General features: G+C 39.2%; 1 protein-coding gene across 1 annotated transcript in view; it reads left to right on the forward strand.

Annotated features, from left to right (window-relative positions):
• FAXDC2 (fatty acid hydroxylase domain containing 2) overlaps positions 1-17,314 on the forward strand; it is a 995,570-nt gene that overhangs the window by 627,935 nt on the left and 350,321 nt on the right. Inside the window, exon 6 of the mRNA XM_044069480.1 lies at positions 15,745-15,950. Coding sequence (XP_043925415.1) covers positions 15,745-15,950 — 206 coding nt within the window. The remainder of the gene's footprint in view (positions 1-15,744; positions 15,951-17,314) is intronic.

Genomic DNA, 17,314 nt, shown 5'->3' on the forward strand with positions numbered 1-17,314 from the left:
GCTATGGAACAGACTTCCCGTACATGTCAAGCAGAGCACCTCACTGGCCGTCTTCAAGAGAAATCTTGATGAGTGGATGGGAAATAGAAAAATCACCCCAGGGATCACTCCAGTGGTTCTACTCGACAGAGGCACTGGGAACTAAGATCAGGTAGCATGATGCCAGGGTAATCCTATGGGCTAGGCTTGTAAAGGCTCCAGGCCCATTAGCCTAGTACACACCTATGAACCTATATATAGACTCTATTTTATATAGCATATAACATGGATAGAAGTAGGTCAAAAATTAAAAGAGATAGCTGGGTGCACAAGACCCAGGATAAAAAAGTGCCCAATCCTGGTAGGTGTACTGGTACCGGGACTGGAAAAAAATGACCATGTAGAATCCTCAAAATACGGAAACATTCCTACAATGGGGCCAGGCCAGGCCCATGGGGAGGATCCCCCCCCCCCCCATTGTAAAAGGAAGTAGCAGTCCACAAAAAAATCACAAAAACTCATGGGCCAAAGAAGAGCCACAAAGACAATAGACTGAGCTGTTGAGGATAAGAAAGAAATTATGTATTGTTACTAGTATGCAAAAAGCCCGTAATTTCCAGATATAACATATACAAAAAGACTAAGAAAGAAATTAGAGGAAAGAAAAATAATTCCACAAGAGAAAGTGTCAGAAGCCTCAAATAAAAATTTGTGTTCATTAATACAACAGATTTGTGAAAAACATTATATAGACCAAGAAACTTTGATATGTTCGGAAAAAGAAGCATCTGAGGAAATGCGAAAATATAAACAACAAAACCTAGAGATTTTTGAAAAGTATAAAAAAGAAATATGGATGTGGGAAAGAGAGATTTGATATGGTGCAATATTTATGCAAAGTTGAAACCCAAATTAATACAAAAAAGGCAGCGGCAAAGATATTCAAAGAGAAATATAGGCAGAGGCATCCAGATATGGAAAATTTCACAATAAAGAAAATAATATCAGAAAGAGGGAATGCAGAACAGAAGATTAGTAAAGTAGAAGTTAAAAAATAGAAGCTGAAGTTATGGAATGCCTGAGAAGTGAAGGATTTGGTGTAGAAATCTAACACACAGCATGACTGAACAAGTCCCCAAAGAAGAAACAGGAAGATCAGGAGACATCTGAAGAAGAAATATGGACATGGGAAAGAGAGTTAATGTGGTGTAATCTTTATGCAAAGGAGAAAGAACAACTAATCAATACAAAAAGAGCAGCACCAAAGATATTTGAAGAGAAATACAGGCAAAGGAATCCAGGCATGGAAAATTTTACATTACAAAGAATAAGAAGACAAAGAGGAAACATAGAAAATATTAGTAATGGAGAAGTTAAAGAAACAAACAGAGGTTAAGAAATAGAAGCAGAGGTTATTGAGTACCTGCGAAGTGAAGGGTTCAGTGTAGCAAATCTAACTCAGAAAGCACCACAGTAGGATAGAGCAACAGACATCCAAATTAAGGAGAAACCAGTGGAATGGGAAGCAACCGGTCAGTTGCCATTTGAAGATATTTTGGAGCCTTCCACAGGAAACCAGTATAAACGTTTACATGAAGCTGGACAGCAAGGAAAGGAACAAGAAACTGTGACAACTCTGGAGCAGTCACTGTTGAGGAGTGATAGGCCAGTGCGTCCCATATGACAAAGCAGTGGATGACACAGGATGAAATTGAAGAGAATGTGCCACAGGAAGCTTCTATAGAACTTTCTACAGAATGCCCACAGAAAATTGAGAACAAAAACATTTCCTAAATTTAGAAGAAAATGTGCTAAGAGAAGAGTTGCTTGATTTAATAGAAATAGATGTTCAAAGATCAATGGAAGAAATAGAATGAAGAAGGTCAATAAAATCTAAAAAGTCAGAATTTTGATAAAACAAATGAACACAGTAATTAGGACTGTTCATAGAGATCCATGGGATATAACAGAAGTAAACAGGATATATTACTGTGCAGCTAAATTAGTAACAGATAAAATTCTACCACAAGAAAACATGGTAGTAAGGGAAAGGAAGGGGAGAAATTGAATACTATCATGGGAGTATCGAATAGTGAAAACTATAAAGCAGTTAAGACAAGAAGTGTCACTGTTGGCAGAGTATAGAAGAGGAAATAGAGCAACAAAAATACTCAGACGTGATAAAAGCAATGTGCAGTATTATAACGGATCAGGCTCTATCATGCACTATCACAAATAATGAACTAAAAATATCAGCACAGGCAGCAAAACGTAGAAGATGTACAGATAAATATAAAGGAAAAGTACAAAATAAGCAATTTATTGATGACCCCAAAAAGTTTTCTAGAGAACTGGAAAACATGGTAAAAGGAATTGAAAGACCATAATAAAAGAAATAGATAACATTTTGGAGAAGCATTTATGAAGATCTTGTGGAACATAGATGCTAAATGGATAGAAGAAGTAAAAGAAAGTATAAGAAGTTCAAAGGTACAGGATATGAAATGGGATAAAGTAACAACCAGAGAGATTGAAACAAAGTTAAGAAAAGCCTCTAACTGGAAAACACCAGGCCCAGATGCAGTACCTAACTTCTGGTTAGAAGCATTAACATCTTTGCACAAAGATTTAGCCATGAATAAGAACTATTTGTATGCACACCCTGAACAGACACCAACCTGGCTAACAGGAAAAACAATGCTCTTACTTAAGAGTGAACCTGCAAGCTACCATAAAAATTATAGACCAATAACTTGCCTTCCAACTATGTATAAACTGTACACCAGAATTGATGCCGACAGAGTATATAGTAATTTAGAATAAGACTCAATCATGGCAATAGAACAAAAGGACAATAAAAGAAAGTCATATTTATTTATTTATGCATTTACTGGGAAAGTCTGACTGGGATAAGACCCATTTTCAGCGGAGCTGCACATACAGAGATTATACAAAATTTATACAAAAAAATTATACAAAAAATATACAAGACTTACAGTACACTAGAAATTACATCCTGTGCTATTGTAGCTGGCATTTGTATTATACAATCATCTGATATAATTCCTTATTGTAGTGTAGACATTGTAGTTTCTGAAAGTAAGCCGAGGATGGCTTTGTAGGGGGGAAATTGGATAGAAAAAGATGAGGTTAGAGATTATCTAGACATGAGAGAGAGCATAGATGGAGGTGATCAGGGAAGAAGAAAAAGTATGACCAGACGCTATTAAAACTAGTTAGCCTGGAGTAGTACAGGAATAAAGTCAAGTTATCTTTTAAGATAATTTTTAAGAATCTTTTTGAATTGGTTGGTATTTGTAATGGTTCTGATGCTGTGAGGAAGTGAATTCCACCTTGTTGCTACATAAGGAGAAAATAGTGAGTCCCCTGCAGTATTAGTGGATATTTATTTGTTGAGGGAAGACTTTGATTTGTGGTATGAGGCTGGAGAATATTTAGAAGGGCAGGGTTTCTTTCTGGTTGATAAACTAGTTTGTGTTCTAAGGTTAATTGGTTATAGGATAGAAGTTGTGGAAGTTCTAACCAGGAGAGTTCTTTTTAAGGAGTGACAGTGGTGGGTATGATGTGGGCAGTCAGTTGCATATTTAGCTGTTTTATTGCAGCATGTTTCAAATTTAATTAAATCTGTCTTTTTAAGGTTGGTGAGAATTGGGGAAGCATACAGAAGTGTTGATAGAAGATGGGTTCTAGCAATGGCAACCCTAGAGGTGTTAGTTAGATACTTTTATTTCTGTAAAGAGTACCCATTTTTTGTGAACTTTCGTAATTGTTCATGCTATATCTAGGTCAAATCTTAGGTTGTTATCTATTATTACACCTAATAGTTTTATAGGTTCATAGGTTGGTACTAGGCTATCAGCCCTAGGGCCTATACAAGCCTAGCCATAACAATTCCCTGGCTATTTCTTCCCACACTATTTACTTCCCTGGACCCCTGTCTAGCAGTTCATGTTTTATTGTTGATCCTTCATCAATTCCCAAATATTTAAACATGTTTGTGAATCGGCATTAATTTTAGTATTATTCCTAGCTGTAATGTAGAAAGTGTTGGGGAGTATCTTGTGGGTTGGAAGGTCATGAGTTTTGTTTTTTTGGGGTTGAGTATGAGCTGATGGTTAGAAAGACAAATAAACAAAAGGATCATCTGTTGCTAAATAAAGTCATAATGGAGAACTGTAAAAAGGGGAAGAATCCTAAGTATAGTATGCATTGACTACAAAAAAGCATTTGATAGTATCCCACATTCATGGATAAAAGAGTGCTTAAAATATATAAGATGCATGCTACAGTGATCAACTACAGTACAGTGACCATGAAGCAGTGGCAGACCACTTTGCAGTTAAGCCATGATAAAGGACAAATTATTATTCCAGGGATAAAAATCCAAAGGGGGATATTCTAGGGTGACTCCCTGTCACCTCTGCTATTCTGTCTTGCCCTTAACCCATTAAGCTGTCTACTTAGCAGATTAGGCCATGGCTCTAATTTGGCTTCTGGAAAACATCAAAGTGTAAAGACTTCTCATCTTCTCTTTGTCGATGGTTTAAAACTGCATAGCACATCAGATGAGGAACTGAAAGCACAACTGAAAGTAATTCAAACTTTTTCAGATGATATAACAATGTCATTTCGTCTTGATGAGTGTACAAAAGCAACCTTTAAAGCAGGAAAACCGCAGCATCAAGATAACATCAGTTTGGGACAAGAATATGATATAATAGAACTTGAGCAAGAGGGAGTATATAAATATTTGAGAATTGATGAAGGATCAACAATAAAAGGAATATTTTAGAAAACTTAAATTAATCCTGAAAACAGTGTTGACGTCTAGGAACAAAATCCAAGCTATAAACAAATTTGCTCTTCCTTTCCTAACTTACAGTTTTAGAGTGATTGACTGGCCCCAAAACGTGTTGGATAGATTAGATAGGAAAACAAGAAGGATGTTTCATGCTCACCAAATGATTTATAAAAATCAGTGCATTTCAAGATTATATATTCCCTGTTCTGAAGGAGGTATGGGCCTCCTTGAAATTGATTACATGTATAGGTCTGCAGTCGTGGAACTGCACATATCTGCTGATCTCACAGGACCCAAACGTTGTGAAAGTTTTGAATCATGAGGAGAATAAATCTAAGATGACTTCCCTGCTTAGTCTAGCAGAAGCATATCAACGTCAAGTAAGAATTGAAATTAAACCAGAAGTAGACAAAAGTCAGGCGGCAGCTGAATGTGCTAAAAAAAACATAGAAAATATAGGGTGAAGGATCAGATGAAAAGGTAAGAAATGCGGAAAATGCATAAATATAGTTGGAAGTATAGAAAACTTCTGGAATAACCTCCTGTTGATCAAGATCAAATGCAGGAATGGTTAAGGAGAGGCAAATTCAAGCCAAAAGATGGAAGGTTAATGTTAGCAGCCCAAGATAGTGGTTTACAAAGCCCATTGAACATGTGGGAGAAACAAATGTAGGTTTTGTAAAACAGAATTGGAAATAGTCGCACAACTTGTTGCTGGTTGTAACATACTAATGGTGTACTGAAAGGCATAATAATGTGGCAGGACTGTTCCCCTGGGGATTGTGTAAACAATATGGTATTGAAGTAGCTGAAAAACACTGGAAACATGAACCACATAGCATCATAGAAAATGAAGTCTGCATCACATGGGATCACCCATTATCAACAGTTCAAAAGATAGATGCAAAAAAAAAAAAGATATAGTGGTCCATGAAAAGAAGACAAAAGTAGCACTGATCAATGAAATCGCTACACCCAGTGACTACAATGTCTTATGTATACAGAGACGCACAAAGTCATAAAATGTCAGGACATGCAGGCAGAAATGAGAATGAGAGCAGTGTGGAAGAAAGATACCCAGACAGTTCCAATAGTAGTAGGAGCAACAGGTTTTATAAATAAGAATCTACAGTCATATTTAGATATGTTACCAATACATGTAACTCTATACAAATTGCAGAAGGAGTCATTACTGAGCACATTACGGGTGCTGCGAAGAACACTTCTGGCTGACATGGAAGATTGAAACAAGACTGATTTCATGAATTTTAATCGTACTTTGACTTAGGAATGAGGCCCATTCCCTTCAAAAGACTTGGAGAAAATAAAAATGGGAGAAGACATACAACCTAAGATATTAGGATAATTAACTTATTTGAGTGTAAGTATTTGAAAAAAAAAAAGACTGAACGTTTTTAGACTTGTAATCATATGTAAACAGTTTCTGACCTAATAGTGCCACATGCTACACAGAGGAGATTAACAATTTGCACTCACTTGTGCATTCACAGCCATCTAGCCCCAGCTGCTTTATTAGTGTTTTCTGATAGAATATTATATTCTGTATGTGTCTGTTTGAAGTTTAATATTCTGTCCATTAATTTTCATCATTTCTTTCCAGACGTTCATCGTGTTTCACTGTTGCAGTCATTACAATTTGGTCATCCTGCTGGCAGGCTACCCGCAGTCGGCCCGAGTTCCAAAGTCTAGGTCCAGCGTCGGTTGCTGTCACCTCCTCCCTGACGTCAGTGCTCCAAGGGTATAAAAGATGCAGCCGATGCCTTTTTCTTCAGTCTTTCTTGCTGCGCAGTGCCCGAAGCAAAAGCAGTTCGCAAGTGCCGGTCGGCCAACTCCTGATATTTTCAAATTCGAATTTCAGATCCGGAGTCTTCATTAAAGCCAAGTACCCCATTGGGGAAACTTTTTTCTTGCACCAGACCGATGTCAGAAAAAGTTAATAATTGTATTTCTTGTGGGAAGCAAATACCTCATAAGGATTTTCATTTTTACTGTATTCCTTGCCTAGGCCCTGACCACGACGTTGCTAGTTGTCAGTTTTGTGCTAAATTTAACCAACGCACTATTAAGCGCCGGTACAATTTTGCATTTCATTACTTTGGCAGAAGATTAAATTATATAATTCTGTCGGAACAGCCAACTACTGGAGTTTATAAAAAGCGCAAAGAAAAAGAAAAGGACAGGCATCCGAGGTCCAAAACCGACGACGAGGCTTCTGTTAGGCCTGTCGCCGGTTCTCAGTGAGGCGCTTTTACAGCCCCTGACGCCCGCTACCTCAGAGCCACAGGCCGCTTCCGACTCCCACGTGGAGCCGACTAGGCCACTGGAAACTCAAGGTATTGGACACTCGGAAGCTATTCCCTCAGAAGGGTCCGGAGCCACTGAGCAGGCATCGGCCTCTGAGGATGTTTTCAGACCTACACAGTTATATGTAAAACCAACTTCACCTTCAAAGGCAAAGACTAAAGCAGCTCTAAAGACAAAGAAACAAGTACAGCATTCTCCTAGACAGGCCTCCATGCCTAAAAAACAGATGCTTAAAATGTCCGAAGACCTAATTACTTTGATCAGGGGTTCCCATCCCCCTCCTGGTAAGAGGCCTAGGCAAGAGATAGAGCATGAATCTTCAGATCAGGTTTCCATTTCCTCTTCTGAACAGGAATATTCCCTTCCTCCCTATGAGGATTCTGATGCTGAAGAATCTATCCCTTCAGCCTCTCCTCCTGAGGATTATTCTTTTGGGGAGACCCTGCATACTATGATGGAGCATTTCTACTGGGAGAGGCAAGATTACTCAGAATCCAAGAAAAGGCTCAGAGACTTCCTTTTTATTACCTACCTCAGCACAGGCCCCTTGCTATACCTCCTGTTTTAGACATTGTAGATGATGTATTTTCAGAGTCCGGTCTGTCTCCTGACTCTTTACCACCAGCTCCTGTTAAGCCAGACAGATACTACAGGTTTCCTGATTCACATAAATTTCTTTACAAAAACCCTGCTGCTGACCCAGAAACTATTTCTCAGGGTCCCAAGAGGGGGGGGGGGGTCAAGGCTTCCACTGCAAAAAACCCTATCCCCTCTGATAGGGATTCAAGGGCCCAGGTCAGATGGGTGGAAAAGATTTATACTTCTGCTACCTTGGCTGTAAGAGCTTTAAATTGTCAGTTTCATATGATTAAATATCAACAATATCTTATGTCATTGCTTAAACAGAAAATGTTGGCAAATTCAGAATGTGCAGAAAACAAAGAAATGCAGGATTTATTGTATGCAGCTGAACAAGTGGGAAAGCATACTTTGCAATGTGGTTTTGATTCTCTAGAGGCTTCCTGCAGGGCCGCAGTTACAGGTTCTGTCATTAGGAGGCATGCTTGGTTAAAAGAACAGAATCTGCCCGATCATGTTAAAGCAAAACTATTAGATGCTCCATTACAACATGTTACCTTGTTTGGTGTTAAAGCAGAAGAGGTGTCAAAGAAAATGGAGGACAAAGCTAAATCTATGCAAACAGTGAAAGATTTCATACAGGTACAGCCTTCCAGATTTAGCAGGAACTGGCCTACAAATAATTGGTCATTTCCAGTGTCAGACAGGCCACAAAGAGGCAGATACAGGTGCCCCAGAGGCAGATCACAGCCCCAAGGCTCATACAGGCCTAAACAATGGGGTGCTTCTACCTCCAAAAGTGGAGAGTAAAAATCACAGCCATACAGGAAACAGTCTCAATGACTTCTCCCTACCAGCACCAAGCATTTATCTTCTGGCAGCTCCTTTGGGGGGAAAACTAGCACTTTTTTCACAAAATTGGCACATGATCACCCAGGACGAATGGGTCTTAAATATCGTATCTCAAGGTTACAGGTTCCACTTTCACACCCTGCCAAGGCCAAACGGTATGTCAGACCTGCCACGCAATCAATGGGCAGAGGCACAAAAACAAGTTTCATCTCTCATGGACATGAGAGCCATTCAGCAAGTACCACAGCAAGAGCAGGGACAAGGATTTTACTCAAGGCTATTCTTGGTACCCAGAAAGGACAAAGCCTGGAGACCGATACTGGACCTGTCTATCGTAAACATATTCCTGGATATTCCAAAATTCAAAATGTTACCTCTGTAGCAGCTTCTGCCCATGCTGGGCAAGAAGGCTTGGCTTGTGACTTTAGACCTAAAAGAGGCATACCTGCATGTCCCAGTCAGACAGTCATGCAGAAGATACCCCAGATTTATAGCTGGCTCAAAGCACTACCAATTATCTGTACTGCCCTTTGGCTTATCTACTGCGCCCAGGGTCTTCACAAAATACCTGGCACCAGTAATTGCATTTTGCAGACAAAGAGGAATACAAATATATCCGTACTTGGATGACTGCCTTATTCAAGCAGAGAACAAGGACATTCTACTACAGCATCTGGCGTTTGTAAAAAGATTACTAACAGGTCTAGGGTACACAGTAAATGAAAAGAAATCAAAACTTGTACACTCTCAAGAGATAATATTCCTGGGTGCAGGCTTAAATACAACTGCCCAGATGGCTTATCTCACACCAGACAAGCACAGACAACTGACTACTTATTTCAAAATGTTGGCAACAAAGACCCAGTTATCTGCAAGAAAAATTCTGCAGGCTTTGGGCTTCATGGCATCCTGCATACTACTAATTCCATATGCAAGATTGCATATGAGGAAACTTCAGTGGTATCTAAAAAGTGTTTGGACTCAACATTGCCACAGCCTGGAAACAATAATTACCCTCATTCCCTGCCTGCAACAGGAGTTTCGATGGTGGACAAAAGCCTGTCACCTCAACATGGGACAGCCATTCACATTACCCACAGCCAGACAGACATTGACAACAGATGCATCAGATTATGCCTGGGGGGCCCATATGACAGGAAGATGTATTCAAGGCACATGGTCCGCAAGTCAAATGCATCTACATATCAATCAAAAAGAGATGCTAGCTGTTCAGAATGCCCTGACAGCCTTCGAGAATATACTTCATCCAGGACAACTACTGATAAAGATGGACAATACTACAGTCATGTGGTACATAAACAAGCAGGGGGGCATGCATTCCTACCCCCTCTGCAGACTAGCCATGAACTTGTGGGACACAGCACTGACTTACCAAGTACATCTGCAAGCACAGTTCCTGCCAGGAAGGATAAATACTCTGGCAGATGAACTAAGCAGCAACCTAATGGATCCCCACGAGTGGAAATTGGATCCACAAGGCTTCAGCATGATAACTAGGATCTGGGGATGCCCGGACATAGACCTATTTGCCTCCCCTCACAACTACCAACTACAGAGATTCTGCACAAGGACTTATCACAAGCAAGCATGAAAAGTGGATGCTCTATCTTTCAGCTGGAAAAACCTAACAGTATATGCCTTTCCTCCTCTGCCTCTCCTCCCCAAGGTACTCCTCAAGGTCAGATAAGAGAAGCTAAAAATGATACTGATTGCCCCAGACTGGCCCCGCCAGCACTGGTACCCAATCCTAAAGAGCTTGTCTCGATGCCCAGCTTGGACATTACCTCAAATTCCTCACTTATTGACCCAACAAGACCGTGTGATACTGCACAGCCAACTCAGTACCTTAAACCTGGCAGCATGGCGAATAATGTAGCCATTCAAGACACACCTCTCTCTAAAGCAGTGATGGATGTTATTTTGGAGGCCAGGAGACCTCGCACAAGAAAATCTTATGAAGAAAAATGGAAGCGATTCTGTGCTTGGATCCAGGCACAAGGTGTTGACATGACTGTTCCAAATATTCCTCAGATTTTGCAATACTTAACTGAGATGCTGGATAAAGGCCTTTCCTTTTCATCCATTAAAATTTATGCCTCTGCTATTTCAGCTCATTACAATACAGAACCACCTATTTTTTCTCATCCATTACTAAGGCAGTACCTCAGAGGGGCCAAAAACATAAGACCTCCAAGGAGAGCACCAATACCTGCATGGGCCCTCAACTATGTCTTGGAAAAACTCACACTGACTCCATTTGAGCCAGCCTCTGCAGCTGATATAAAATTCTTATCCTGGAAAACAGCTCTGCTCCTAGCAATTACCTCCGCTAGACGAGTCTCAGAGTTACAGGCACCCATGGCTGTGGAACCTTTTGTCATTTTCCATCCTGACAGGGTTTCTCTAAGGACAAACCCTACATTTATGCCTAAGGTAGTGTCCAGTGTGGCCCTTAACCAAACAATTCATTTGCCTGCTTTTTACCCAAACCCACAGAATAAGGGTGAGAGACTTCTGCATTCTTTGGACATTCACAGGCAGCTACGCTTCTACTTGGACAGAACCAAAGCTTTCAGAAAGACTGAACAACTTCTAGTGGCATATGCGGCAGGATCACAAGGAAAGCTTATCTCAAAACAGACTATTTCAAACTGGATAGGCTACTGCATTAGTTTCTGCTATTCACAGCATGGCAAATCAGTGCCTAAGGACATTAAGCCACATTCAACCAGAGCAGCAGCCACTTCAGCAGCCTTCCTCAGAGGAGTACCAACCAAAGACATATTAGAGGCTGCAACTTGGAGTTCAGTCCATACTTTTACAAAGCACTATCACTTACCTCTGTACTCTAAATCCAGGGCAGGCTTTGCCACTGCAGTTCTGCAGGGCCTGATAGCCTCTCCTAATCCTATTTAGCACCAGCCTCCCAACCTTAGCGTTGGGATTCAACCCAATTGTAATGACTGCAACAGTGAAACACGATGAAAATAGTACAGTTGTGTACCTACCATAAATGTAGATGTTCGAGTGTATTCACTGTTACAGTCCAGGTTACCCTCCCACCATCCCCCTTTTCCTTGCTGGAACTTATCTGTACTTCTCTATTCTATACAACCTATGTGGTGTATTTGCTTGTAGATGAAGGAAAAGTTGTTTTTTGTGTATACATGCTCATTGGCATAATTTAGCCTACCATTTTAGGGGCACCTGACATCTGGGGCAAGAAAAACTGAAGAAAATGGTGTCAGCTGCATCTTTTATACCTCTGGTGCACTGACGTCAGGGAGGAGGTGACAGCAACCAACACCGGACCTAGACTTTGGAACTCGGGCCGACTGCGGGTAGCCTGCCAGCAGGATAACCTAATTGTAATGACTGCAACAGTGAATACACTCTAACATCTACATTTATGGTAGGTACACAACTGTACCTTGTCAGTAGTGCCCTCCTGTCTTTGTGCCTCTGATTTATTTTCAGATTTGACCATGTCAAGCTTGTTATTTCAACAGTACCAGTAAACAGTGCATTTTCATAATTCTGTTTTAACAGCATACACATTCTTTGAAATAAACTTGCTTTTGCTTTTACATGTTATAGTAGTTATTTTGTAACTAGATTCTGGAGAATTGCTCAAATGCTGTGCAAGACTTCCTCTCATGCATATAACTACACCTGCTACAGGCTTGTCTTGCAGTTGTGCAGTCAGTCTGCCTTCCATGCTGTGTTCCCATTCTTGCATGGCTGTCATTTTCATATCTATTACTTTTACAGCACATCTTACCTTTATTTCTCATTTTTGCCATATTTAATTACCACTTTCATGAGTTAATTATTTAAGTGTATACTAGTAAGTTCACTTGCACAAATCTACAACTGTTGATAAGGTTAGGTTTGTTTCTTTTAATAGCCAGACCACTTATTTTATAGGTTCTTATCACAAATTGTACTATGCATTATAAAACATTGATGTAATTCAACAAATTCGTAGTCTTGTGTTACTGAACTGTAAAACAGAATCAAATCATTTCAACTCTCTTTTAAAATGTTTGCTCTTGTAAAGAAATGTCTGATAAACTAGTAAAATCATTTTTTTGGCTGAAAGTAACCACTTAGTTTATTCCCTAAGTGCTGCTGTTCTTTATGTTCAGGAAAAGTAGTAGAGTTAAGTACATTTATGACTTCCAGCAACTTGCAGAGATGTTGCACACTGTGGGCCAGATTGAGTTACTCTTGGTATAAGTCTGCCCAGGTTCCAAAAGACTTGGTGTCATGTAAATGACTTGAATTTGGTGTAAGACCTATCTAAAGTTAGGATTACACCAGGACCAGACTCCGAAAGATGTGCTTTTTGTGCAAGTGGTCACTTACACTGAGAGCAAGTCTTTTGGAATCAGGCCTTATATCTTCTCAGATTTCCCAGTTAAATCTACTTGACTTGTGGAATAAATCAAATTTCTGAACTCACAGCTTTGTTTTCAATCAATTTCTTTTCTAATGAAAGAAGTCCACGAGGTTGCAATTCAGCCATATTTGAGCCATATTTTCAGAGAATTGTACTTTGGTTGTTCTAGAAAGTGAAACTCTTGGAAAGAAATCATAATTATTCTCTTTAGAAAATATATTTCTACAGTTCTGACAAATATATTTCTGCTCTGTGTGACACCTCATTATATCAGGAGGCTTAGTATATTGCATGAAGAAACAAGACGTGGTGTAGATTCTTAACATTCTGATTGATTTATTTAGACGTGAGTGTGTACCTTGTAACATACTAATCACCGCAGCTACAACATTGGCATTAAAATCTGTACCCCATGTACAATAAATATGTTAAAAACTTGTACTGCAGATGCATTCTTACACATTTTTGCTGTCCCCAAACCAGTTCCTTTCAGATTGTGCTGCCTTTGAACCAGTTCTTAGTTTATCTACTTTGTATGATTCCCCTTGCATAGAATAGTGTTGAATGTCTTAAGGAACTTCTGGAATCCTAAAAGAAAACTTTATAAAAATAATTTCCTATGCATTGTGAATATAGTTATTATTGCTCCTCTATGTTATCATTTGTAAGGAAATTTGCATGCATCTAGCATTTGCGGTGTTTCATATCTTGATCTTTCCTGCATTACCAACACTCTGTTGTCAATCTTAAGTTGTTTCCTGTTTTATACTACATAATGGAGTAACTGGGAGGTTGCCATGCCATGTAATTTTGTTACAGTAAACATTTTTACATCTCTTGTAATTTTATGAGAAAATAGTACAGTGTGTTGAACACTTAAGTAATATTTATGTATGACTTGCGTTGAGAGTGCTTAGATTTCTAATTTTATGACTCTAGCAAGAGCATCAGTTTACTGTCTTTTGAAATAACATTCTTTGATTTTTGTTAGTGATTATTTAGTATACAGTAGTTGAAGATACGTTTAAATGTCAAGTAAATATAAAGCCAAGGAACCAATTAATGTTTTTGACTCCCAGAGATGGAGCATCATTTATGCATTTGAATGGTTCAGCTTGAAAGAGGAGCTTGTTTACTAGTTTTGTTTAGACTCATAACTGTCCTTATGAGCCACACTTGTATTGTTTATATTCATTTGTTAACTGGGTAACCCACTGGACATAAATATCATTTTTAAGGGATGACCTATGAGTACTGTCTGAATTACTGACTTCGGGTTAACACAGTAGGCACATGGAGGTGAAAGGAATCAAACTCTGCACCCTGACTACATAAGGTTGCTCATAAACAACTCCGGAACCTTTACCCTCTGCAATAACTAGCAGATATACGCTAGTCAAGGTGGTAACATTGTTCAGGCTGTGAGTGGCATTGGTGTAGGGCCATTTTATAAAGTAAGTAGATAGTTTACTTTCCTTAACAGTATTTCAGTTAATGTAAATTCATATAGCAAAATTGATAGAAAAAAGAATGACCCTGGGCATTGAGGAGTATCTTACCACCCCCTGAACTTGGATATACTAACTCTAAGGTTTCACCTTATTGGGTAAAAAGGATGCTTAGTATGGGATATTTATCCAGAATTCCCGTTTCTCTGATGCTGTGGACCATCATCAGTGAAACTCAATTAGTAGAAATACTAACTCAAAATAACCAGCTGTAGACCCTATCAAAACCGATATAAAAGACTAACAGGGTGTACCTAGATTTAAAACTTTTAATTGATTCTGCAACTACAATATGCCCAATTACCTTATTTTCTCAGATCTGTAAAAACATAGATGTAGGTATTCCTCCTAGCCTACATGTTCTATATAATGTGACAAATGCTATATAGAACTAATGCTAGATTTCACAAAAGGTCAGATGGGTATGGAAAGAAACAGCTTCAGTCAGAAATCAACAAGAGTATTGTTTATAGTATGTTATATTTGTGGGTGTCCACTTGTGGTTAGATTAAAAGGAAAAAAAGCTGTGGAGTAGAGGGATAAAGCCCTGACTATGGCCCAGGCTGCCCAGGAGGGAGGGATGGGTGCACCGATCCTAGGTGGAAGGGCACTTGTCATTGACTCTCCCTAAGTGGAGGCACGGTTGAAAGAGAGGCACTGCCCTCGGATGTAGTCAGTGATCATGGGAGTTGGGTAAAGGTAATGGATAGGGCATATAAAAGAAACCCTCCTGAATGGAAGCACAGATGGCCCAGCAATACTGTAGCAGTCCAAGGATATATAAAGATGGCTGCTATACCCTGTGTGTATGTGGAGCACTGGGGGCCAGGCTGGTAGGATGAGGTCTGAGGAAATTAAAAAAAAAAAAACTACTACACAGACTCCACAAGAATGAAAATAAATATTTTTTGTGCAGAACCTTAATAAATTATTTATTTATTTTAGTCCTTATGCAGTCTATCCATGTGGTGTTTTTTGTTAAGTGATTTTTCATCACTTTGCTTTTTTGATTGAGTGTTATCAAAAATTTGACATTTGGTTAAAGTTGTCCTTTGAAAAACCCTTCAGGAACAGAAACTACTGTTTTAAAACACTCTCAGTAATGTAAAGGTTGACACATATGATGGGGCTGTGAAAACAATGAAATGGAATGTAGTCAAGGTAGAAAAACAAATTGTGAAGTGTTTTAAGCCACAAGTCAACAGAATTTTGTTTTTGTAAATTTATTAGTAGTAAAAAAAAAATTCTCTTTGCAGATTGATACAGTTAAACTCCGCCATGCCGTATTGACTGTTCTGTTCAATGAAGTGTTCATCTCTGGGCCTATGGTACTAGCAATGTATCGTGTTATGCAGTGGCGTGGAAATCCATGTGGGACCGAACTTCCAACTTTCCACTGGGTTCTTCTGGAGTTCTCCATCTTTAGCATAATTGAAGAAATTCTCTTTTACTACTCACACAGGTGAGATGAGTTTGCGTAAAAGAAAGTACAGTGCTGTCTTTTATTAGAGACTTATACAGATCACTAATTTCAGTCTTTGGCCCTGTGCTGTAGTTAAAAAAAAATAAATAAATAGTATGGCAAAAATGAAAAATAACGTAAGTTATATTGTAAAAGTAATAGATGTAAAACTGAGTATTCTCTGGTAACTTTCTAAAAATCATCTGCTACGCAGTCTGGACTGTAGACACATTGTCAGGAAACAAATGTTGAAAATATACTGTTCAAGAATATTTTGTTATTCACTATGCCCCAGTAAAGTACTCTAGCTTTTTGATCACTGCTGTAAAATTGTAGAATCTCGTCATAGAAATCTGAGACTGTGCCCCTCAGTTTATTCTATTTCTGATCACCCCAGGGACTTTGTCTTAGGATTCTGAGCTTTGCTTGTGATTGTGTGTCTTCTGCATAACTGTGCAGTATTTGGAAGATGCTGTGTGGGTATTTGCGACCGACCGATATTTTCTTGTACAGAAGAGTTCTAATCTGCCTGACCTTGATAGTGAGACTACAGTAGTTGCTAGGATGAGAGTGACTTAACAAATTTGCTGAGTGTAGTGCATCCCATTGGTAGTCCCTGTAGGGATTTTCTCACTCAAGAGGTAAGCATGCATCCATGCAACAGTCTTTTGTGCTTACAACCACACAGGTAGGGACTGTAAAGGCAGATTCCCTCAAGCTAACCATAATGTCTGGCAGTAGTACCACCTGCATGGATAAAGCATGAGGAGAATTAGTAGAATAAAAAGAGAGAAAGCTATAGAGAGAAAGAAAATGTTACTAGAGAAAAATGCTGTTAACAAATAAAACGCATACATCATGATGTTGTTTTCTGTCTCATTTTATTTAACGGTTATCCTTTAAAGGCTGAAGGATGTGAAGCTAGTTTTGAGCTTTAAAATCCAGCTTTTATTTCTCTGCTTATTCCTAGATGTTCTTCGTGTTTCACTGTTGCAGTCATCGCATTTGGGTTATCTGCTTGCAGGAGCCCTCAGTCAGCCTGATTAACAAAGTCTTGGGTCCTGCGTTGGTTGCTGTCTCTTCTTCCGTGACGTCAGGTCATCAGGGGATATAAAACATGCAGCCGACGCCATTACATCTGTCTTTCTTGCTGTGCGGTGCCCGAAGCAGAAGCAGTTCGCAAGTGCCGGTCAGACGACTTCTGAAATTTTTGTTTTCAGGCTTCAGAACCAAAGTCTTCAACTAAAAGCTAAGTACCCCATTGGGGAAACTTTTTCTTGCTCTAAACCTATGTCAGGAAAAGTAAATAATTGCATTTCTTGTGGAAAGCAAATACCTCATAAAGATTTTCATTCGTACTGTAT

Source organism: Protopterus annectens, chromosome 4.part0, assembly GCF_019279795.1.
Source record: "Protopterus annectens isolate FY-2018-M chromosome 4.part0, PAN1.0, whole genome shotgun sequence".
In the NCBI taxonomy this organism is placed as follows: Eukaryota; Metazoa; Chordata; order Ceratodontiformes; family Protopteridae; genus Protopterus; species Protopterus annectens.